The 23,922-nt window shown below is 29.8% G+C and overlaps 3 protein-coding genes across 3 annotated transcripts; all 3 read right to left on the reverse strand.

Moving 5' to 3' along the window:
• Positions 1-195: 195 nt before the first annotated feature.
• On the reverse strand, positions 196-3,681 carry mRpL16 (mitochondrial ribosomal protein L16). The gene is made up of 5 exons (XM_068773787.1): positions 3,596-3,681; positions 2,754-2,831; positions 2,413-2,570; positions 940-1,182; positions 196-508 (listed from the first exon to the last, which is right to left on the reverse strand). Exons 1-5 carry the CDS (start codon positions 3,624-3,626, stop codon positions 293-295), a joined length of 726 nt encoding a protein of 241 aa, XP_068629888.1. The 5' UTR covers positions 3,627-3,681; the 3' UTR covers positions 196-292.
• A 1,769-nt stretch (positions 3,682-5,450) lies between these two features.
• On the reverse strand, positions 5,451-8,064 carry LOC137930473 (glycolipid transfer protein). The gene is made up of 5 exons (XM_068773731.1): positions 7,577-8,064; positions 7,450-7,505; positions 7,062-7,174; positions 6,555-6,705; positions 5,451-6,364 (listed from the first exon to the last, which is right to left on the reverse strand). Exons 1-5 carry the CDS (start codon positions 7,701-7,703, stop codon positions 6,182-6,184), a joined length of 630 nt encoding a protein of 209 aa, XP_068629832.1. The 5' UTR covers positions 7,704-8,064; the 3' UTR covers positions 5,451-6,181.
• Positions 8,065-8,332: 268 nt separating this feature from the next.
• Positions 8,333-10,143, reverse strand: LOC137930552 (uncharacterized). Its single transcript, XM_068773844.1, has one exon. The coding sequence runs from the start codon at positions 10,048-10,050 to the stop codon at positions 8,353-8,355; it is 1,698 nt and encodes a 565-aa protein (XP_068629945.1). The 5' UTR covers positions 10,051-10,143; the 3' UTR covers positions 8,333-8,352.
• Between the last annotated feature and the right edge of the window lie 13,779 nt (positions 10,144-23,922).

A 23,922-nucleotide genomic window follows, 5' to 3' on the forward strand; every position in this document is an offset into this window, starting at 1 on the left:
GATCGTGTTGAGAAGCCAGACGATAGTTTGAAAGATCGCTACCGATAAATTAAGAAACATAATGTTCGACTAATTTTAGTATTAATGATGTCATAGTTGGTCGTAATATTTTTCAATGGGTCAATAAAAGTGATGAAAAGAGTTCACCACTTTTATTTTTAACACTTGGGTTAGTGAAACATTACAGAGGTAAACTTTTAATAAAGTTTATTTTACTGGATATTATTTAATTTATTATCAATCTTTTCATTATATCTATTGCTTTTACTAGATCATGATACAACAACATAGTTTACAAATATTTCCCATGCCATTTATGATCAACCGGTGAGAGCATTTTGTGGCAGCCACCCATGTTGTTTTGGATAATGTATTTCATTGTGTATGGATTCTGATTATTTTCTTCCTTCCATTTGGCTTTAGCTGCTTCTTTTTCCATTATTTCTTGAGAAACTGCCATGGCTTTAAAAGGAAGTCTTTCTGCCACTATTTTTAACATACGGTGTGCCTATAATAAACAAAAACATTTTAAAAGAATATTATGAATACATAGTATTTAATTAATTTGCAATGTGTAATATTTAATAATATTTAGTTATGTAAAGAAACAGATGCGAAACATTATTCATATACATTGCAAAAACTATTTTCTTAAAGATTTCATGTTATAAAGAAAAGTATACATTATACACGACATTTTTTATCCAATAAATTTATGATATTAGAGTATTAAATAGATTAAGGTTACAGAGATCACAGACCGCCAGGCGGAGCATACGACTTCCACCCACAATATGGACAGACCACCATGTTGTCAGAAAATGCCCTATTCTACCAGTCCCATCATAAATCTACAGGGAAGGCCTAAGCCCTGTAGTAAACATCCTCCAGCTGAAATGATGATGATGAATGATGAATTAGGAAGTGATTATTACTTACCTCTTTATATTCACATTTGCCAGCTATTTCTAGTATAACTCTGCCTGCTTTAATAGGGGTGACATAATGGTCGATAGCACCTTTTCCTCCCCCCATTCTTTGGCCTTGACCCTTTTTTGTAACAGGTTGCCATGGTGGATCTATCCTCCAAATTGCATACATTCTTTTCATATCCAAATGCCGAGCAACAACTAATCTTGCCATTTCAAAATGCTGATGAGCCATTCTTCCTCCACCGAGAGCCTGTGTCATAAGTTTTTAAAATTGTGTGAGATGACATGATCACAATATGGATGTTCAGATACATATTCACTGAAATAAAAAGCTTACTGGCTTATCATGGAAAGTACATTTAAAAAAATCTAAGTGCTAGTGTGTGAGTAAGATGTCAAACTATACTTTATAGTAGGAAGAGACTGAAAACGAACTTTAGTCAAATTGCATATAAACAAGACAAACAACGTCTTAAGCTATCACCTTATTTATCTATCCATATACATTCATTTATTGTATTTTATATATATATATATATATATATATATATATATATATATATATATATATACAATAATTATATATATATATATATATATATATATATATATATATATATACAATAATTATATATATATTAATTATTGTAGATCATTGGGACATAAAAAGAAATCCATGTGTGATAATATTCAGAAGTAAAAATACTGAAGTACAAATAGCAGTCTCATCATAAAATGCTATTTCTTCAATTAACATTTGATGGATTTGGTTACCAAAGTAAAACAGAGTCAGTGGTCAACCAATAAAAAGTGTTGGAGATGTTTGTACCTATATATTACAGTTTACCCATAATAAATAATTGTAATACATAAAGCACACAACTTAAATGTATATTATGTCCAGTGATATGCATAAGTATACATCTCTATTTATTATTGTACAATGACAAGTAATGAAGTAATACTAGAGATACAGACAACTCGGTCCACAAGTCTGCATTCTGACCAGTAAATGATTTGTAAAGCAAACAAATTTTTTAACAATCATAAACACAAGTTGGGATTCTACTCAAAAAGTGATACTCAGGAAACAGCTTTAAAGATAAGAGGTCTTATCTTAAAAAAAATAGCATAAAATCCAAGTATTCCAGGAAAAGTGTAGAGGGAGTCACCTGAGTTTAGCCCTAAATAAAAGAATATTTACATAGTCCAAATATGAGAGAAAGATGGAAACTTTTATGTCACTTAAGTTTATTAAAATGGGCTTCAGAAAGACCAAGATGGCTAGTAGAAGCATAGAAACAAAAGAGCGGAAACTGCACAAGAGCAATTATCTAATCGATTCATGACAAATTATGTAGTGTTTGAAAATGGTTTTAAAAAAATAAATCAATCATAAATATAAACCAAATTATTGAGACAATGAAAGTTATTTTTACTAAATAAAAATATTTATTCTGTTTTAAATAGAGCTACTTACAATCACTCCATATTGTTTCAATTGTAACTTGTTGTGTAAGAGTTCTGGACCTCTCATATATCTTAATCTTTTTTGCATTTTCGGAGGTTTCAAATTAGGTGGGTACAGAGGAACTTTTTCATACATACGTAATCTTGGACGCTCGGGTATTTCAATATCTGCAATGAAATGTTAGCTCTTAATAACTTATGAATTATTTAAACAAATTATGATGAATATCATCATATCAGCTACAGACAACCACTGCAAGGCTTATAAGTCTTATTAATCAAGTGAGGGGCCTACCCTTGCTGTGTCTAAGTTATTGAAAATAAATAATGTTAACATGATTTATTACTTACGATCATAGTTTTTAGGTGGTGGAAAATATTTTATTCCCGCGCTGCAGGTAACTTGCACGCATTCTGGTCTTATAAATGCTAAAAAAGTAAAGTATTAATTGTACATGAATGATAGATTTCTACAAAAAATAGGTTAAATTTTTTTGTATTTTAAATATTTTTAAATTTAAATAATATGAAATTTTATAGAGGGTTTATTAATAGTATATAGTTTCTCAACAAAATTCTATTCTAAAAATTAAGATATATTCATCTCTAAATCAATAATAGCTTAAATAGGATACAGTGAGATAGAAAGGTGTGGTTAAAAATAAAGATATGAATGCTTGCATTGCCTCCAATTTTTCTGATCTAAGAATTTTCTTTCTTCATCTAAAGACTAATTGGATTTAACTACTAATCTTCACTAAATCAATGAAATATTTGAAACTGTAACATTAAAGATAAACTAACTTCACTAAGTTCATTTGCATGTCTGTCTGTCATAGCTTTCAAACAACATTGGGGAGAATACATACTGTTATTTCCAATGATGCAAGTTAGACGCGAAAATAATGCACTAAGTAGTATACCTTTACTGTATAAAAACTTTGGAACTGTAAGATATTATAACATCTCCTTTTAAAAATAAAAGATTCAAAAAAAGATTTTTATACCTAATAGAGATTAACAAGAAACAATCCAAGAATTGTAAAGTAAATAGTTCAAAAATATTTCAAAATGAAAATAACATTAAATATGATTGATGAAAGTTTAATTCAATCAGTTATAAAACTTTGTGTATATAAACAACTATATATTTAAACTATCTACGTTAAGTAATTTTGTTTTAAAAATCTTACTTAAAGCTTGTTTGATAGTTCTCGCCAACATCTTTTGTGATCTAAGTAACAAAATATTTATAGGTTATGCTAAACTTACAGAAGTTGTCAAATATTTCAATAAAAATAACATCGCTACTTTCATAGATAAAAAATATATACATTAAGATTTGCTTTTATTTAATGAAATGTACACTGTATATATTTCCGAAAATGTTTTTTTTTTATAAAAAAGAATCAGCACATAAACTAGATGTCTCTTTAATAATATGACCAAAGTCTTTGATACCAAGTCATAAAGCAAAACAGAAAAAAAAATAAGTAGCTACTTCCGGGAAACAGTTACGGTGAATAAGACAAAACAAAACTTAAACATTATTTTCATAGTATAACAAGAAAAACATATCTGAATTGTAAAATTTATGTCATACAGGGATAATTCTTAAAAATAATCACAAAACATGGAATTTAAGACGATGCTTTATTTACAAAAATGCCTATTTTTTAATATTTATGTCTATTCTATTTGGGTCGTCGTTACTGCATTCTTTTTCTATGTAAAGGTAAATTATTTCATAAGCTATTTAGTGATAATTTAATTATTAGTGGAAGGTTAAATGCATAAAACAGCCGACTCAATTTGAGTTTGTATTCTTAATCAGATTAGGACATCCTTTTGGTTTATGATGATACGATTTACAAATGAGAATACGTGTTGGTTCATTGTTCATTCTTAAACACCAAAAAAGGGCGCCAGTTTCTCAATACCACCTTTAAAATTATTTGTATATATCTGTAAACAAAGCTAATAGGTAACAAAGAGAAAAAAATTCCACACATTTAATTTGTATGTTATGGTACAAATCTCATACCTATATTTGTATTTTATTACATAAACCATATGAAATCAATATGATTGACTAATTTACCCGAATAATGAAAACTTAGATTTTAAGTTATTATAAATTTACTACTATAGTATTTTCCCAAGTTTATAAGATTACTAAATAAATTAGTATGAAAAGTATATGCAGGTCAAATTTATATTTATATGCCACTCGAAAATTTAATACGTTTCTCTTGTAGCAAGTATGCAAAATTTTGAAGATTTAAATAATAGGTTAAATGAAGTTAATTGAAAACAATTGATAAATTTAAAGTTAAATGTTTTTATTGACTGGCCTTTCAATTAAAATATGATAAAATTGTTTACTACTTATTCTTTTGGTTCTCTCAAATAAAATTAAGTTATATTTGATTATAAATCTAAGAATGGTAATAGTTGTGTATTATGCTTGATCCTATTAATAATCTATTGTATGAGCTTTGATTTCCCCATCTCTTCTTGACTCAACAGGCTGGTACCAAGTGACACTGAGCTCATTTTGTATTAGGTCATGCCAATATTATGAGGAAGTCAACATTAAAATTAGCAAAAAGTGTGAAAAAAAAATTGTCAATATCCATAATCCAACAATTTTTTTAAAAAACTTAATTCAAAAACTTTATTTTAGTATGATAAACTGGATCATCTTTCAAAATATTTATCCATGACTGTATATTCGCTACTGTTTATCATAGAAACAACCAGACTTTATTTAGCACATTATGGAAATCTGTCATCTAGAGTAAGTATTCTATAATTTGTAATTATTTCGTCTTTATAATATTAAGCTGTGAAATTGTCATTTACAGGTTCCTGAATTGGCTGGATTTCTTATGCTAACCATATTAATGCAGATGCCTCTGGTATCATTCTTTTTATTCAATCCATTTCTCTTCAGTACTCCTACTGAGTACACTCTCCATACAAGTCTGTGGGTGATAACCTTATTGGAAATTATTATAGGGTTCATAGCTTTAAAACAAGTTTCATCCATTGCTAAAAGCATTTATTTGTCACAAACAAGATAGATGAATTATTAAAATCCAAGGTAAACCAAAACATGTATTACAATAATTATTGTAATAAACATAGCCTTAAGTATATTATTGCATTACTACATCAACCCAACAAATGGCATTAAAAATTTAAATAACTTAATAAAATGTAAATTGCCTTTGCCAGCAATAAAATATACAGTCACAAATAAAAAAAAGCTGATGAGCCTACACAACAAGTCATTTTCTGATAAAAAAATAGTGTCTATCAATAATTATAATTGTGATTTGTAATATTCTTATTTAATAAGGTCATGGACCAACAACATGGATTACAAGCACCTCTCGTATCTAGGACCGGTAACTTATTCTATTTATGTGCCAGTATCAAATATATTTTTGTTTTAAAATAGTATTTAATTAAATTTATTCTTCACTTTTATACTTGTACATGTCATTTTATGTATTTCAGATTGTGTTGTTGAACTGTACATTGCAAGAAAACCGAACATTAAGTTTTTGTAATACTATAAATATAACTTAACAATTTAGTAATAAATAGTCTATATGATTAAATGTGTGTATAAATTTTAATTAAAAAATTATGTTTTTTATTTATCAGTAATTTATGGTTTTTTAAAATACTTTCATATAGCCTCTTAAAATAATAATACAGCACCTATAGTAGAATCTTATGCAATATACAATTTGGTATAATACTTTGTTTTATGAAACTATTTCATTATTGTAAAATAAATTGTTATTATTGAAGAAATTATCAATTTCACATCTTACTAAATGTATAGTTTCATTAAAATTTGATAATCTTGCTTCAAAACCTTTTACATTGTTATCAACTTGAAAAGATTTTAGGATTTGAGGCATTGTTGGTGACATTTTGCACATAGTCTGAAAAAAAGATAAAAAATATAATACAATATATCATTAGAAAATTACAACTTTAGTGAATAGGTCACAATCATCAAAACATGTTATCGTCATAAAACTGATAAGGTCTTTTATATTGCTCATGAACTGAATATAAAATCACAAATTATTACCTATATATAATGACTACTATATTTCATAATAATCTTACATTAAATAGTTGTTGAGTTATCCAACTGTGATATTTTTTAACAGAGCCTTCATAAGCAGATCTAAAAACTTTTTTCATATTGGCATCATACTGTTCAGATTTTAAATTAATTAACATTTCTTTAAATGTTAGCTCGAAAAATAGTAATGCCCTGAAAAGATTTAATTATTAAGAAAAACACATAAATTATAATGTATCAAGTAAATCAATTATTTATTAACTTTGTGCTCTACTGTACATCAATAGGGCATGAAAAGTAATCACATATAAAAGACAAAAATTAACTACAAAAGGTGGTTTTATCACAAAACTTGATTTCTTCTAGAAAAAGTTCATAATTTTCTTAATCTTTTTAAAATGTTTAAAAAAAACAATGAAGACATTGTGATGATAAAAAATTGGGTGCTTGTATAGAAACTCAAATATAGTCATCATCAATTCAATATATATTTATGTTATGACTAAAAGAATTCTCTTCTAATAAATTATGAATAAAAATGGTTATACCTGTTAAGCCAAAGAACACCTTCTGCTGCTACAGGCTTGCCTTTATTTATCTCTTCTAGCATTAATTCAAATAAGCATGAATCTTCATTATATTTATAATGTTTTTTTATTTTCTAAAACAAAAGATTTCACTCAGTTTCTTAAAGAAATTTTTTTTTCATTCAACCTCATATACTGATTATAAGAATTTTGGACAATCTGATTAATTGTTTTCTGAAAAATTTTGATAGACTTTTACATATAATTTTTACACCTTAGTAAAAGAAAAACTAAACCTGCTGGTGAGAATATAAAAAAAATACTATTTATATGAACTCGAAAAATCGCAGCGAAATATAATATTGAAATTTTTTCGACGCTTATTTAAATCAAAGCAAAGATTACTCACATCGATATTTCCTTGCATATCAAGCTTTACGGGAGTAAATACTTTTCCAAGCCGATCTGTAATATTGCTTAATATTTAAATTGATTATCAAATTAAATTTAAGAAATAAAAAAAAAACGTGACGTACCTATTAAAACCAAAAGATCTGAAATTGCTCTCATAAATCCTACAAAATTTAGTCGTCCATTCACTATTGACGGGAAAAAATTAATTTCTTCAAGAATAAAGTTAGGAGATATAATATCAGCTGCCATTTGAGCCAGTAAATTTGTTACACAAAAAATTTATTTAAATCGAAAGTAGTTTTAGCACGGTTTGTTTAATTTACAGCAAATTTTAAGTAAAAATTTAGTAACTGAAACGTAAATAATTACATACTATTTAGTAACAAATTAAAAACAGAACTATATTAAATAGATGATAAAGTTTTCAGTTTTCACTGTCAATGTCATATTCATTTTCCATTTCCAGTAAAGCTGTATTTAATCCAGTGTTACCAAGCTCGCAGTTTAAATTATACACATACAGAACATGGAAGCTAAAATAATACGTAAAAATATTTTATTTATATTGTAAAGTCCTTGCACGTCCAAAAAATCACAATTTTAATGTACGAAGTGGTTAATTTCCCGAAATTAACAGAAGAGAATATACTATGTATTACACATATTCTTAATAATGTAATATTTATTTTTCTTATATAATACTGTAATCACATTTATTCTAGCAGCTGTTATCGAATCGTTTCTTATTGAAGTATATTAACACAATGATAGTATTTGGTAAGCTAGACGATACATTTTATTTATTACTACTATTAAATTAAAATTACTTGCTGAAAAGAAATATTTATGATTTATATACCATTTTACCGATTTTATTATCTTTTTATCACTTTAGGGTTCAGTAAGTAAATGTTTGTTTTAGCACATTTCCTAAATCGTCTTCTACCACAATTGTCAAAACTTTACTTTTTGGCGAAAATGTAAATGGCACTAAAAAACGTTTTTCTGGCAACAGATTGGTAAATTCATATGAGTCTAAAACCATGCCATTGGATTCATCTCTAACTTCAACTATTCTTATGCCAGCAGTAGAGATTATCATCATTTTATTTTTATCGAACTTCAAATATCTCGTTATAGCTTGTCTTTCTCTTCCATATTCGTTATTAAACCATCTATGATAAGATAATAAAACTGCACAGTTTCTGCTCCAATACACAGAATCATTTCCATTTGTCTTATTTATATTTTTTCGTGATTCAGACATCCTATTTGTTACATTTGAATAAACACTTGACGGTCTTGTTATAGGTGTAACATTTGGACTTCTTCTTACTATGTCAGATTTTGACATTGAGGCAAAATTTCCTAGAGTTGTTTTACTTCTTGGCCCTAAAACGCGTAATGGTTCTGCTACATTCATCGTAACGTTAATATTACGTTGCAAAGCAACTGTGGAGTGTTGTACTGGTTTACCACTGAAATTATTCATATTGTCTTTTGTCAAAGATGACCTCTTTTCACCAACTAAAAAGACGCGATCAATGTTATCAAATCCTCTTCCCATTATTCCATCCTTGGTATGTCCAAGATCGAATGTATGTCCTAATTCATGAAACACAGAGCCTAAAGTGGTTGCAAAACATCCGCCTAATGTGTTTCTGTAGCCACTGTCATCCATAAATCTTCTTGTATTAACTGGAGAACAGTCTAAAAATTTTGGGACAATTTCTTCTACACGCGTAGGCCACGTGTACAAACACGCAGTTCCAAAAAGTGCTAAACCACCACCACCTAAGGCTGCGTAAGCTTCGGTTAACGCGACAATTTCATCATGTGTCATTGGCTTATCAATGTCAGTACCTTTGTACCTTGTGCAAGAAATAAATCCCAAGTACTTTCTTTCATTGCTACCTAGGTCAGAAAGCATTATTTCTCTTCCAAAATGGGTCCATAGTTCTCCTTGTTTCATTTTCCTCGCTTTGTTTACATTGAGTGTACTTCTAAACACTATACATTCAGGTTTTCTGGGATTAATTTCATGTTCCAGCTGAAATGTTTTACGTCCAAAGCCACTTTCATAAAGCTTTTCAGCTGTAAGGCTTTGAATTAGTTTGGAACCTATAGCTATTCGCGAACATGCACTGTCAATTGAATTGTCTACGTCAGGTGGGCTTTGAAAGCAGCCATCATGACCTTGGCAAACAATATATAATGGAGTCACTCTGAGATTTGTTTTACGTGGTGTATAATCTAGAATTAGGGTTTTATGGTGTACTTCCGCGTATTCCAATTGGATAATATTTTCTCCTTTTCTTAAATCTACCAATATTTTGAATTCTCTGTTGTATACATCCCATTGAGTGACTTTCTGAACTTCATTGTTTCTTATTATGCATTTCAATTTTGTGTAGTTATTGCAGTCACCTGATGTTATGATTCCTTTGATGATAACAAGCGAATAATTTACAATATCTCCATTTTCAAAGTTTGTGATAAAGATTGCCGAAGTTGGTTCATTTTTATTGTCTTCAATTGTTCGGTTGTCCATTACCTGTAAATTGTCACATGTCGAACGTGTTAATACGAATGTCATATTTGCTTCTTTTTGCTTCAGCTCTGATTTGCAGTTTATTTTGTGTTCACATTTGATATAGTAATTAGGTTAAGCGTTACAATATCAATGAAAAGCCTTATCCATGGGCTATATCACGTTAGCGTAATTCAATACGCGTCAAAGGATAGCAATTAAAGCGATTGCGTGCGGATTAGTTTATCTTGATCGTAAGGTCGTCATAAATGAATAGTTTCGCACTTAGTGACTCACCATGATGCGGTTAACGTGTAGCGCGCAGAACCGGCGCGACGGGAGGACTGCGGGTGCGGGCGACGCGGCGTGACGGTGCGCTGGCCTCTCGCTACGTACGTTCCTCCTCACTTCCCTCTAGACCGATTCTCGAACTGATCCACTGCGCATGTCTGTCGGTGCAGACCGACGCGCTTCGGTAACGATTGTGCATGCCAGAGACACAGACTGGCTGTCTCCACCGGCAAGAGGGAAATTTGAAAGAACAGACAGGAAAAACAAAGAACGAATGCGTCACAGTAACCTGTCAGACCCAGTTTGTTTGTTTTGTTTCGTTACTCTAGATCAGGCTATTCTATTTTTATAACACTAAGAAAAGATTTAATGCATGATTTTGATTAAGTGACATTTTAATTTTTTGAGGTTATGGCGATTATAGTTTAAGTTTCAATGGATAATAATAGTGTTATGACATGATCTAAGAGAATAATGTACTCAAGTTAACAAAAAGTAATTTAATGAGATAATACAACAATTACTTGTATTTTTTTTAATTTCCTTGAGATATACTTCGAAATCAATATTTTTTTAGGTGGAGGCGCCTGACAACTTATGTTAGCAATAGTTATATTTAAAAATGCGGCCAATGGTTTTTTAAAGGCGTTTTGTGTCAATGAAAAAATATTTTTTTATTGATTTCCAAAGATTTTGAATACCAATATGTGTATAGAGACCAATATGTTATATTCTACTATCTGCAATATTTTATCTGTGCCTATCGTCTAGAGATCATATTGGTACAGATATTTTTAACTAGATACGACATCTTTACTCTTTTTACTTCGAATAGTATCATAAAAAGATGGTAATCGTGAAACTAATTTTTTTCATTGATTCTTACAAATATATTAGAAGTTTTAAATAAACCCACTGCAACTTTGTCATTTAGTTACAGTGCTTATTTTCTAAAATATGTCGGGGACATATTATGTACATTAATACAATTTTGCAAGTTGGTTGGAATTTTAGAGTGTTTTCAATGTAATCGAGATCTAGTGATACATATTTATTAACTTATTCTGTTAAAAAAATTAAACTAAAATAATTTAACTGTTTTCATTTCTACAGAACTATTTTAAAAATTTAGTTTTCTTTTGTATATAGTTCTTAAAATAGATAACTTGTTATAAATAATAAAAAAAAAACATTTTTTAAATAAGATTTGGACATATTTATATCACAACCATTATTTTTTGTATACGAATTTGACAACAGTGACTTTAAGCAGACCATTTAAGATGTCTTGACAGTTATAGATGCCTTTAATCCTAGTTTATAATTCATTTAAGGTAGGTAACATTTTTTTATTGTAAATAAATTGACAACTTAAAATATCATAATATATAATAATGAATTATACTTCTTGAAAATAATAATTGAAAATTAATTTTTGAGTTCTTGAATATCTTCACCTATCAATTTGTGTAAGTACAAGACGTTGTCAAGAAATACAAAGAAAGTGCATCGTTAAGGCTTCCTAGTAATATGATCGATAAGTGTTTACTAAGGGGCGAATCGTTGATTAGGCGTTTTTGGTATGGTATTGTATACGCACGCTTCCATTAACAGTATAGTAATTGTGGCATTAATTTTAAGAAATGTATTTATCTGTATGATATTTTGTAATATGTTATGTTTTTATTACCGGTTACGACCAATTTCGTCTATTTGTACATGTACCTAGTTGCATTTTAATAATCATGATAATCATTTTGTGTTATCAAAAATATTACATTGATTTTTCTTTTAATTTTTACCAGTTCATTAAAAGTATGTTTTGTGCCTGGAGACATTACTTCTATCTGAAAGTTTGATATAGTGTTATGAATGGTACAAGTGAAATTAAATTTATATAATTGAGTTTATTACATATGGCACCTATTTAAATAAAATAGTGTGTTTCTGTTATTATATGGAAAGGTGTAATGCAATTGCGATGACAACACTAACACAAGTTAGTTAACAATTTTCTTTTCTCAGAGAAATCGTAGAGCAAGTTAAAGCTCTTAGCTATGAAATATTTAACAACCAACGAAATCAAATAAAAAGACGTTTAAGCATGTAATCAAACAAAAAATATTCTGTAGCACATAGCATTATAAATGAAATAACATCAAAATTCACAAAAGGATTATTAAATTGTTCCTTATGTATTATCTGTATTATCATAGCTTTTTATTGTGTTATTTTTACTATTACGGATGTTAATTGTTAATCGTCTATACCTAGTCTTCTAACTACTTCTTCTAGTGTTGTTTAACACTGCACACTGGCAATTACTTCAATGTATTTCACTCTATGAAACTAGTATCCCAAAATCCCTGTGTTAAGGAAATATAAAAATAAAATTATAGAATATCATCACATTATTAATAAAGTTTTGTATTGTTTGAAATATAAAATTTATGTAATCGGTTACCTCATCGTTTTTGTGTATTATTAAGATATTAAATCGTTAAATAAAGCAGTGGCGTACCTAGGGGGGGGCGGTGGGTGCGGTCCGCACCGGGCGGCACTTACCATGGGGCGGCATTTTTTATATTTACTTGTAGTTGTAAAAAGCAACTTATTCATTTCATATTTATTTTCTTTCTTGAATATTAAATGAAAATTCTGTTCCCAACATTGTAATTTTGTTTAGAATTTTTTTAACAATTTCAATCAGTGTGGCTAGTTGCGAAAGAAGTTTCTCAAAATTGAAATTGATAAAAAATTATCTTCGTTCTACAATGAGTCAATTAAGACTACAAAATCTTGCAATATTGTCAATAGAAAAAGAAATTACAAATAATATAAATTTTGAGAGCATTATACACGATTTTTCTAGTATGAAAGCTAGAAGAGTAGGTATTATATAAATATGTCTACGAGTGCATACAAATATGTCTAAAAAAATTTACACTGTGTATTAATTAATATTGATTAAATAACTTAATAATTTATTTATGTGTATTAATTTATAAAAAGCACTATTTGATTGACTTATAATAAAAAGGGCGGCAAACTGGAGATCGCCCCGGGCGGCAAAAGTTCTTGGTACGCCACTGAAATAAAGTGATCTCTCTGAAATAAGTTCTATTCTTTTTTTATCTTAAAAAAATTGACAGTAAATTAAAAATGTAAAAACGATATAGAGACGGCGGAAAGGTGTGTCATTTGCTTATATTTGTAAATAAAGAATATCAATATATGAATATCTTAGGATTTTAAATATGCGGTCTCGCAGTACGTGTTGGCATGTCGACGAGATTTGCGCATTGAACGCGAGTGACGTAGCCGCGTGATGATGAGCCGGGTGCAGGAAGTGGACAGGGCTGGTCGCAGGAGCCGGTCGTTGTCCCAGTGAACGCAAGCACTTTCGCTTTTATCGGCGAACGAACCCGGTCCATTACTACCGCGCACACGGTTACACCATCACGCAGCTGCTCGGTTTTGGCTGCGTTTGTCGCTATGGTATGCATACTAATCACAATTTATTTAAGGTTGTGATTTTTAGATTTCTCCGAGCAACAGTCGGCGTACGGTTCATTGCACACTTCCGCCGTATGCGTATACGCATGTTTATAAATTAAGTGTTAATTCAGCAAGGAGAAGACAATCAACGAAATATGATATATGCAACAATAGTCCGTGTTAGAAATCAACTCCATATTGATTGTGAAATCGGCGTGTAGAATTCTAGATAATATAAAGTTAAACACGATATTGTTACATAAGACAAATAAATTCCAGCTTATATGAAAATTACATAACGGGAGTAAAAGCTTAATGTATCTTTTCTGATCTCTGCTTAATATTTTTTTATTTATTTATCTACACAGATAAAACTTAACGTTAAGAAAACTTATTGACTCAGTAATTCAATTAATCAATGACTATGCCCGAAAGTTAAAATAAATAAAAAACTGCGTCGTAGTTTTAAGGCGAGCGAATAATTATGTAATTTTACATCGAGTAAATTCAGCCGCTCACGTAGCTAGCCGAAACGTAAAAGTTAAATATCTACCAACTAAATCGATTACGAAAAAAGTCAACGGTAAGACTTTTTGCGTAAGGATATGATTTAATCGCGTTAGGATTTTACCAAATGTATTGTGTAACTGGTAATAAAATCAAATTGATTTATTATCACAAAATATATATACTTAATTTCTTAATATTAAACCATAAATTTAAAAGCCTCAGATTAAAATAATTTAAGAAATTGTGAAATTCTTAGGTCGACGCACATGTTACGCATTATATGGCGACGAAGGCGCGTTGAACTTCTTGCCTTGATATTTACGTTTTATTTATGCATGCTTTTAAAATATTATTTAATTGTGTAGACCGAATATTATATGAGAATATTTTAAATATTACGCCATGTTAAAAGAATTAAAGAAAAGATAAAACCAAAATTGAAATAAAATTTAATGTATTGATTAATTAATAACATTTTTATGACAAAATCAGTCGATATGTATTTGCTGTATAATTGATAGTTCTATAATTCCTAAAAAAATAATTTGTATCTGGCAGAAATTTGAAATGGAATCCTTTGAAAATTACCGGTAACATAGACAAATTTACATTACACTGTCGAATAGTCTATTAATGTGTATCAGATGTGTTATCCAATCTTTTTTTGACGTTAATGTTCAATGTTCTGGAATCCAAAATAAAATCTTAAGTTATGTTAGGACATTGTAGTTGAACATCCTTGACGATAGTATTTTTAGAGTTTCATTATATAGAAAATTGGATTTAGAATATCAGGCGACAAGTGTCTGACGTTAGTGGTTATATGGAGTATTTCTATGAAAAATTATACTTTCGAGAGAAATTGAAATTAATTTTTTTGTTCTAATTGATAACTACCTCAAGAATCACAATAAATGAATATATTTTAATACAATCCTAAATATTAACATTATCTTTAAATTTATGTTCAATCCCTTTAAAATGTTTCCAGTTTCTTGAATTTGATTTCATTAATTTTATTTAGAAACAATACAATATTGTAAATATTATCAATGAGCTAACGCCAAAATAACTAATCAGGGGAAAACATACTAATTTTATTTTTTGCAAAATCTTACCTTGTGGTATGGCAACATTTTTTGTAACTGTCTATCTAATTGAATATGACATTTAACTTGTTTATATAACATACTCATGAATGTATACATACTATCTTAAATGTTTTATTAAAATAGCTGAAGCTTAACATACCAAAACGATAATATATAACATAATAAAGCCTTTGGTACGATGAATTTCAAATATTACATTGGACTTTGTTCGACCTAGGCTACGTAGGCTTTGGTTAGGTGTGTTCGTGCATGGCGTATTAATTAACAAGTAATGCTTCCGGTCGAATTTCGACCAACATTTAGCTGTCTTAACGGCAACACGCATGATTTTTTACTTTTCCAATTATATAATCTTGCCCGTTGATAATAATATATATTTTTTAAATTTTTATATGTAAATTTATAAAATCTATAGAAACATCACCATCAGTTTTACCTGTATGAAATAAGGGTTTAGTTTTATCGTTCTAGATTATTGTTTTTTAGAAAATTGCATCGTTAAATAAAGAATGTATAATAATGATTGATTAAAATCAATCAGAACACTGAGTAAAATTTTCTAGTTCGTACCTGATCTGTTAGTTCAGGTTGTCATGGGTAACAGTGACATCCTTTAATATTATAGGTATGTGGATGATATTCTCATAAGCTGGATAGGTGCAAGGCAAGACCTGGACATTTTTGTAAGTAATATAATTACATTTCATCCAAAATTAGGAAAAAAATAAAATAAAATTTATATATGTAATAAAGGTTACCAGGAGTTTATTATTTATTACTATACTTCCACTTTAGTAAAACTTAAATGCACCATTGGAGAATTATTACAATTTTCCCGCGCGTATTGATTTTATTTCCGTTGCGCAGGGAATTCCCCTCGCTACACAATTACGTAAGTTTTTTTGAATAATTTCATAAACATAAATTCATACAGATTTTACATGGACGAACCGCTTAAACATAATTTACGGAATTACATCATTGGACAGAAAGAAGAGATCAAATATATATAGGTTTATTCTTGATGATGATAAATATCTGTGAAATAAATAAAGCGTTTAAATTTTTTAGGTAGATAAAGAGTTAGCATTTACTATAAATATGGCGGGATTGTCTTAGTTCCAACGTCAACGTTATTTACACGGACATTTTGTTGACAGACAAAAGACCGTGAAGATTTTGAGGACATCTTTTAAATAACAATTTTAGATCATATATGCAATTTTTTAATCTAAATGTTTAATGAAATAATAGTTAGTTATTAGAAGTGATAAGTAAAGGTAGATAAGTAAAGGACTGAGACTTGCGGTCGTAAGTCACGGGTTCGATTACCGGGATATTATCTTTTATTCACAGTTTGTGCATCAATTATATAAGATTGTCTCCATTCAAAAATAAATTTTCAAAGGTTGAGCGTTAGCGTCCTCTGAGTACCATAATACCTCACTGCTATCGCCAACCCGCCTGCCAAGTATGGTGATTATGGTATATCCTCACATAGATATCTTTTGGGGACACCTATGCTTTGCAGTGAGCGTCTATGGCCTCAAACTACGATAAAAAAAAACAGTAAAAAAGAAATTAGACCTTTCCGTCTACAAAATATCATTTCCGTAACATAGTACGTCTGCTTTTAAATATTGTCTCCGGACATTATCATGCCCATAAATTTTGCTATATACCCATTTGACAATTCAATCTTGTTACTCTTAAATTTGAAGATGGGTGTTGCGTCAGTCGACCTGACTCGACATCGACGGATGCTGAGTGCCTGAAAAAAAAAACCAAAATACCTTTATTCATGTACTCAACAAGTTCTACATATTTCAAATAACTAAAAGCCTTTGAATACATACACACAGACCTATGGAAGATTTGTTAACTTTTTGAAGACGAAATTTTAGGCGTTACGAGTTTATTTTTATTTCTTTTGTTTATCATGTGTATGTCACTATCTTTCACTATTTCTAACGTAATTAACTTCTATTACGCTATTCTTATTATGTGTATATTGGACGAGTGCTTTTTAATTTCGACAATATAACTAAGTTAAGAGAACTACTAAACAAACTAAACTAAACTAAATTAAGAGTTTGTTAAAAATAAGAAAAAGAAACAGTTATTAAATCTGACAGCGAGGATATGCTTTCGTTTAGAAATTGAACAAGTGGTTCATCTATTAGTCGATTAGTGCCACGGAAAGTGTACCCTTGAATTTTTTGAAATTATATCTAACGAATAATTGCAATAAGACAATGTTTTCTAATTTCTGTTACACTAGAAAGATTGAAATTTAGAAAACAAAATGATTGTCTGTGTAATTGCAGTCAATAATAATTCACTATAAATTGCATAAAAAATGTCTCAACTTATTAAATGTTTATTATTTATATTGATTATTTACAGACACATAACAAGTTACCAGTAAATTTTAATAATGAAAACTAAATTCTAAGAAATTATGACATTATATATATAACAGTTATTGAAAATTTGAAATTTGAAAATTGAAATCAAAAAGCAGTTAAAATAGCTTTCTTGGGCAATCTAGTGTTAATAATAGGAACATACTAATCTTTGTAATATTCTGCTTAAAGTCGTCGTGGTGGTACAAGTCTAGACATTTTCTTGCAAGGGCACTAATATTAGCATTCCCGGGAGTATTCGTAGATTCAAATCATTTATAACTACATGGTGGATGTTCATTTAACTTTGTATATGATAACGTTTAATAATTACAGATGAAATATTTCATGCGACAATAATTTTGTTATCAATATAATTAAGGTAATTTTAATTCTAATTTAAATACATGTCATTTCTTTTTATTCGCCTAATATGTTTTGGACGTTGTTACCGATGATTTAGGTTTTCTGTTACTGTACTAACTACATTGCTTTTGAAATAAAGATATTACAAATAACATCTATTATAATTTTATAAAGACTTAATCGACTTTCTTTCAAAGGTAGCTTAAGTTTGTTCTCTAATTTTGACTATTTTACATCGTAATTCGTTTATTAATTTTATAAAAACGAGGAAACGAGTTATGTTTTAATTTTAGGGCTCGGTGCGTACGACTCGACGTCAGCACGTATTTGTGCGTATACGATATTTCGAAATGCTGGGCTTTGTTAATAATAATGAAGATCTGCGTAGTTTCATCACAGTGCGCTCGTTGAATAATAACGTCCGGTTGAATGAACCATTGCATCGTGTCCTTGTTTACTGTGATTTTCCATGGCGAGGCTTGGGCACGTGTCGAAGACGACAGTACCTTCGGCTCACGTGTCTCACAACGTCTCATTCCAAAGCAAGCAAACACAGTAAATTAATGCTTGATTAGAACTCGTTAAGATAACTACGCAGCATTGTTAAACCTATTTTCCTCACAAGTTTATTTCTTTGCATAAAATTCATAAGAGTACTTATGGAAAAGCTGTTAAACTTTTGAATTTTCTATAATTTTTCATATTATTTTAATAATATGAAAAATATTATTTTATTCTAGTCAACATGACTTTACATTAATAAAAAGCATAACATGAATACAAATGTCTTTATCGGGAAAAACATTTTTCGTAGGTGCTATAGTTTATCTTTATCTTAACTATTGCTTTAGTTTTTATAATTATCGTGATTCAATCTATTGGTTACTTAGGATTCTTTACTAACTTTAACTAATTATTGTTAAAGGTGATAGTAAGCGGTAACAGGTTGTGGGTTTGATTCCTAAAATACAATCTTATAAATTCCCTTTGTTCTTTATTTTTTGGGATTGTCACTGCTCAAAAACAAGGTTCCAGAGGATGGGTAGCAGCGTCCTCTGCGTACCATAATACCACACTGCATTCATCAATCTGCCTAACAAGTAGCGATTATATAATAGTATATCCGACAAAAATATATTTTGGGAAGGTCTGTGACCTGCAGTGGGCGTCTATGAGATGAAAAGACGACTTTGAAGGGCGATGGTATATCTGATACTGGCAGTAATATCTCTGCACGATGAAAATATTTTTGGTTGTGGTCGAAATTATACGATGTTAAAGTACCTATGATATTCGCCATAGAAATGCATAAAATTTAATTTTGACGATTGCTTGTAATCGAAGGTGTTATATCAATTGTAAATCTAGCAAACATTTCGATTCTATCATACTGCATTAGTTTTAATTGATTTAGAGTCAAGGCTTAAGCCGAGAGAATTCATATCGTATTTCATATTGTCTTCTACTTTCGCAATATTTTTGGTCAAAGTGTAGTATAATTAAATGTTTTCCGTTGTAAATTCTATATATATCTATGAGTAACAGACACTTCGGGCACATTTAACAACATATGCATTCCATGTGACTGATGTGATAAAATAAAACCATTCAACATATAAGAAATGTTAGATTAGACGCCTGGAATAAGCTTTTAAAATACTGAATCCTGTCTGGCATTTACATTTCGCTTTTATGTTGAGATAAATGGTTCATGTAACGTTTCAGTATTGACGTTTAGTGAAATAGGCAAAACACTTGTGCCCAGTTGGTTTCATGCAAGGAGTAAATATATTTTGAGTAATGATCGTTCGGTAATCATATAAAAAATATTTATAAATTTATATTAAAATAAGAATCGTGTATTTATTAGACTCATTAAGTCACTAAAACTTACATTAAATGTCTTAATACAAAATTGTGTCTGTAATGGTAAAAACGTTTTCTTGTTAGGCTGTAAATTATTAGTGTAGTAGCTATACAACTCGTAGCAAACAATACAAATGACTGTCCGTGCGAAATACTTCTGTTAATTAAATGTTGTACTTCTTTTATTACGTATACGTATAATAATGCTTTAATTATACTTTAAATAGATTAATATCTATAACAATATTTTATATAAATATAAATAATGTGTTGCAAAGCGCATATTTTGATAAAGGATCGACCAAGTCAACTAACATGTTTTTGGGGAGGCAGGAGAAAGAATTATATAAAGGAACACAATGGAAAAAGTCCACAGCAAATAGTAAAAACAACACTTTTCGTATAGCTTATTTAGTTGTCAAACATTTGACATATAAAGAAATAAAAATCGAGTACTATGAAGCATTAAAATTAAGTTATAATAATATTTTCGCTAAAATTTGGCAGCTTACGAAGTACAAAACTTATTTCTGTAAGTAATTTGTTAGTATTTTATTGACGTTAAATTAATACAAACATAAAGTGATTATTTTGAAATATAATTTATTTATGTCTATACCACTGCTCAGATTAGAAACTTTTGATAGAACAAAATTTTGATTTAATATTTAGCAATGGATTGTCTCCATGACAGGTTAAGCCTCGTTGTGGTGACTAATTTTGAAAATCATGTTTAGTTCAGAGATTTTTTCGTTTATCAACTATTTAATTTGAATGTGAGAATAAAATATTAAACAAATGTCAAGAATTATTGGAAAAATTAAGAAGAACAATAAGGTTAACAGCAGTTGCTTGGCAAGGTCAGTTCTCGTTGCAGTTGAGTGTTCTATGTGAACGAACGGCCATGTGCCGAGAACTAAAGCTAAAAGAATTGTATCTATTTCAATCTGCTTGTAATAATTCGACATAGCCTCGGGGCTTGTTCGCGTCGTTAGGCTCTTAGTGGACTAGTGGAGCAGTATTCTGTTATGTTTCACGGTGCAGGCACATTTTTTTACTAACCTTTTTACTAAGTAATATTTCAACAAAATCATGGTTATAGACATTTAAAAGTTTTCTTATATTATTATATCTATATCTATATATATTGTGTATCTACTTTAGTTAAGCTGTACTTTTAAAATAACTTCAACATTTAACTCAGCTATCAATACATAGTTATAAATATTTTGAATGAGTGAGTAAAGTTGTTTACTATCTCTAGTAAATAACTTTAAAGAGATTTTGAACAAATTTAAAATAGTAGATAGCGTCTATTTTTTAAAATTATAATACATTTTTTAATATTTAATAAGGTTACATTCAAATTAATCGAATCGTGCGAACGGTTCGAGTAGGATGTATTTACAATGCGCATACGTCTAACTGAAACACATTCACAGTAACAATAAGTACTTGTCCACAGGTTGACCTAATCGCATCGTTCATTCAATATCCGTTCAAGAAACTGACCACACATACTGAATATGAAATGCAGGCAGTTTAATGTGTCACTTTTTGTCAGAAGTAAGCATTTTCGAGTTCGGTCGTTGACCCTAGAATTGCGTAGGCTAGCTACTTTCTCTTAACGTTGGGGCAAGGCGGTGCGGCAGGCGAGGTGAGAAGGGGGTCCTGCCAAAATAAGTACGTGAAAGGCTGCGTTGCCATTCCTTTGCTCAGGTGTGTAGCTGTTGCTAAGCGGAGATCTAGTATTAAACTATTACGAGATCCATTTGACTTTTATTACACAGATATACACCTAGCGCATAAGTTACAACTTATGTGTAAATTTTTTTTTCATGCATTATATCAATTTAAAAAAAAGTTCTCTACGAGATAAGCCTGAAAGCCTAGTGAAAATGACAATGTATAATAATAAGCCATGATGTAGCATATTAACAGGTTATATAAAACATTTTCGACGTCGCGTGCACGTATTGTGCGTGGACAGCGCACACGGTTTTGTAAAAGCGTCCGAGGAGCCATTGTCGGAACACATGCATTCGATTGACTGACATTACAGCCGCGGAACGTTGGCGCCGGATCACAATCGTGGACATCTTCGTTCATCGAGGCAGCGGGGTCGCTGAACTCGCGGCGAAGTTGTGACAATCGAGAATCAGACAGTTTTGGTAACACGAGCCCTGGTACTGCCGCTCACGCGCGGTAAAGAGTTGTATAAGTACTGCGGCGCTTTCTACGTCTTGTAATCGGAATAAGCAAAGAAGTGAGCGGAGAAATTGTCATCGTATAACGGTTTATTTAGCTAAAAAAGACCGAAATAAAAAAAAAATAGTTATTCCGAGATAACGACAGGCAAATCCGTTAACAAGACACTTATAATTAATACTATAATTTCAACGATATTTATTACGATACTTATCTTTTACTTTATATAATAGACACTACACTTTAAGAATTAATAATTTTCGATGGTATTTATCAATTTTCTATGATACTTACAAGGAACATGGTTTCACTACTTTTTAAGATTACTGATTCAATTATGAAGTTAATAATTACCTGGGAAAGATTATTGCTATGTTTATTTTAAACTGATATTGATTCCTGTTTTGCAATTAAGTTTTAGTCTCAAGCATATTAGACAAAAAATATCCGTACATGTATTATAATTACGAAAATGTGTAAGTTTTTTAGTTATTTTATATTATTTATTTAGTTATTTTATATTTTTTATTAGTCATTTTATATGTGTTAATATTATACAATTAACTTTATTTTAATACGGTTATTATTATACTCGGTATATATAAACACTTCATATTGTAAAAACTTATTCTTATTAATTTTACAGTGGTTACATATTTTATTGATTTAATGTTTTAGTAATAAACAACGGTTATTTATTAATAAGTTTTATATTACCCGTATACTTCAGCGCTTGTATTAATTTGATTATATTTTTATTGTAAACTTTTATTGTACACGATTTTTTTTATTTGATTACACCCTATCAATCTTTTTTGGTTGTGATTGATGTCAAATGTTTGACAGCTAGTGATAGGTATTTTAATTAACTGTGCGATTTATATGGGCTATGAAACGTGTTGCTTTAATTACTATTTTACTACCTGTTTTTCCCATTTTTTCTTTTATTAAAAACCTCGTACTTCAACGAAAATTTGATAAAAATAGTCAAATTCATCGAGCCGTTCTCAATTTTTGCGGTTAGCAACATATTTGGCGTATCGATTAATATTATTTAAATATACAGTGTGATTGGCTATAGCTGTAAAAACATTTGCAAGCAAAAAGCTTTTAAGCTGTTAAACACCTATTTTCAATCACACTGTACAAAGTTATAACGCTTAAGCATCTTAAGTATTTTTTATATGGGAATGCGACAGGCCATTAACTCCTGACCGCTAAAAGTTTTCAGGGATAAATTTTCATTACCAACGATCAATTTTAATGTTATGTCCTATTTCCGAAAAAGCTTTTTCTTGCTGTATTACCATTACGCTATTTATTATTTCTGAAACCATTGATTTTTGTATAACGTACCCACACATCATTTGACAGCAAATGAGCTGTAAATTCACTCCTTAAAAGCTTTTAATACAAATAAAGGTGTTAATGAGTGGTTAAGGAATGATTTATATACCGCCTGTGGCGAGTAGCATACTCATGTCGGTCACGTTGTGCCCGATCGTCGTTGTACGTTGCCGAAGCATGGATTACGAAAAACACATATCATCGCCACAGGAATACCAATCGAACTGAATTGGGCAGCTTACAAAGGTCGAAGACAAAATTATTTATAAGAAAAAAATTGCGAAACGCCTACCTAAAAAAGAGTTGGTACATTGGACGTGCTCACGACGCCACGT

The sequence above is a fragment of the Battus philenor genome, unplaced genomic scaffold (assembly GCF_028537555.1).
Source record: "Battus philenor isolate CCGP_79_NKW_IND1 unplaced genomic scaffold, ilBatPhil1.0.hap1 SCAF_6, whole genome shotgun sequence".
In the NCBI taxonomy this organism is placed as follows: Eukaryota; Metazoa; Arthropoda; class Insecta; order Lepidoptera; family Papilionidae; genus Battus; species Battus philenor.

Bases quoted from the DNA above. Each gene is read 5' to 3' on its own strand.
- LOC137930552 (XM_068773844.1), bottom strand. From the start codon at position 10,050: ATGACATTCGTATTAACACGTTCGACATGTGACAATTTACAGGTAATG.
- LOC137930473 (XM_068773731.1), bottom strand. From the start codon at position 7,703: ATGGCAGCTGATATTATATCTCCTAACTTTATTCTTGAAGAAATTAAT. The intron at 6,706-7,061 runs GTATAACCATTT...AAATCTTTTCAG, and splicing joins GGTGTTCTTTGGCTTAACAG to GGCATTACTATTTTTCGAGC. The intron at 6,365-6,554 runs GTAAGATTATTA...TCTTTTTTTCAG, and splicing joins TAACTCAACAACTATTTAAT to ACTATGTGCAAAATGTCACC.
- mRpL16 (XM_068773787.1), bottom strand. From the start codon at position 3,626: ATGTTGGCGAGAACTATCAAACAAGCTTTAA. The intron at 1,183-2,412 runs GTAAGTAGCTCT...CTTATGACACAG, and splicing joins TGAAACAATATGGAGTGATT to GCTCTCGGTGGAGGAAGAAT. The intron at 509-939 runs GTAAGTAATAAT...TGTTTATTATAG, and splicing joins GCAAATGTGAATATAAAGAG to GCACACCGTATGTTAAAAAT.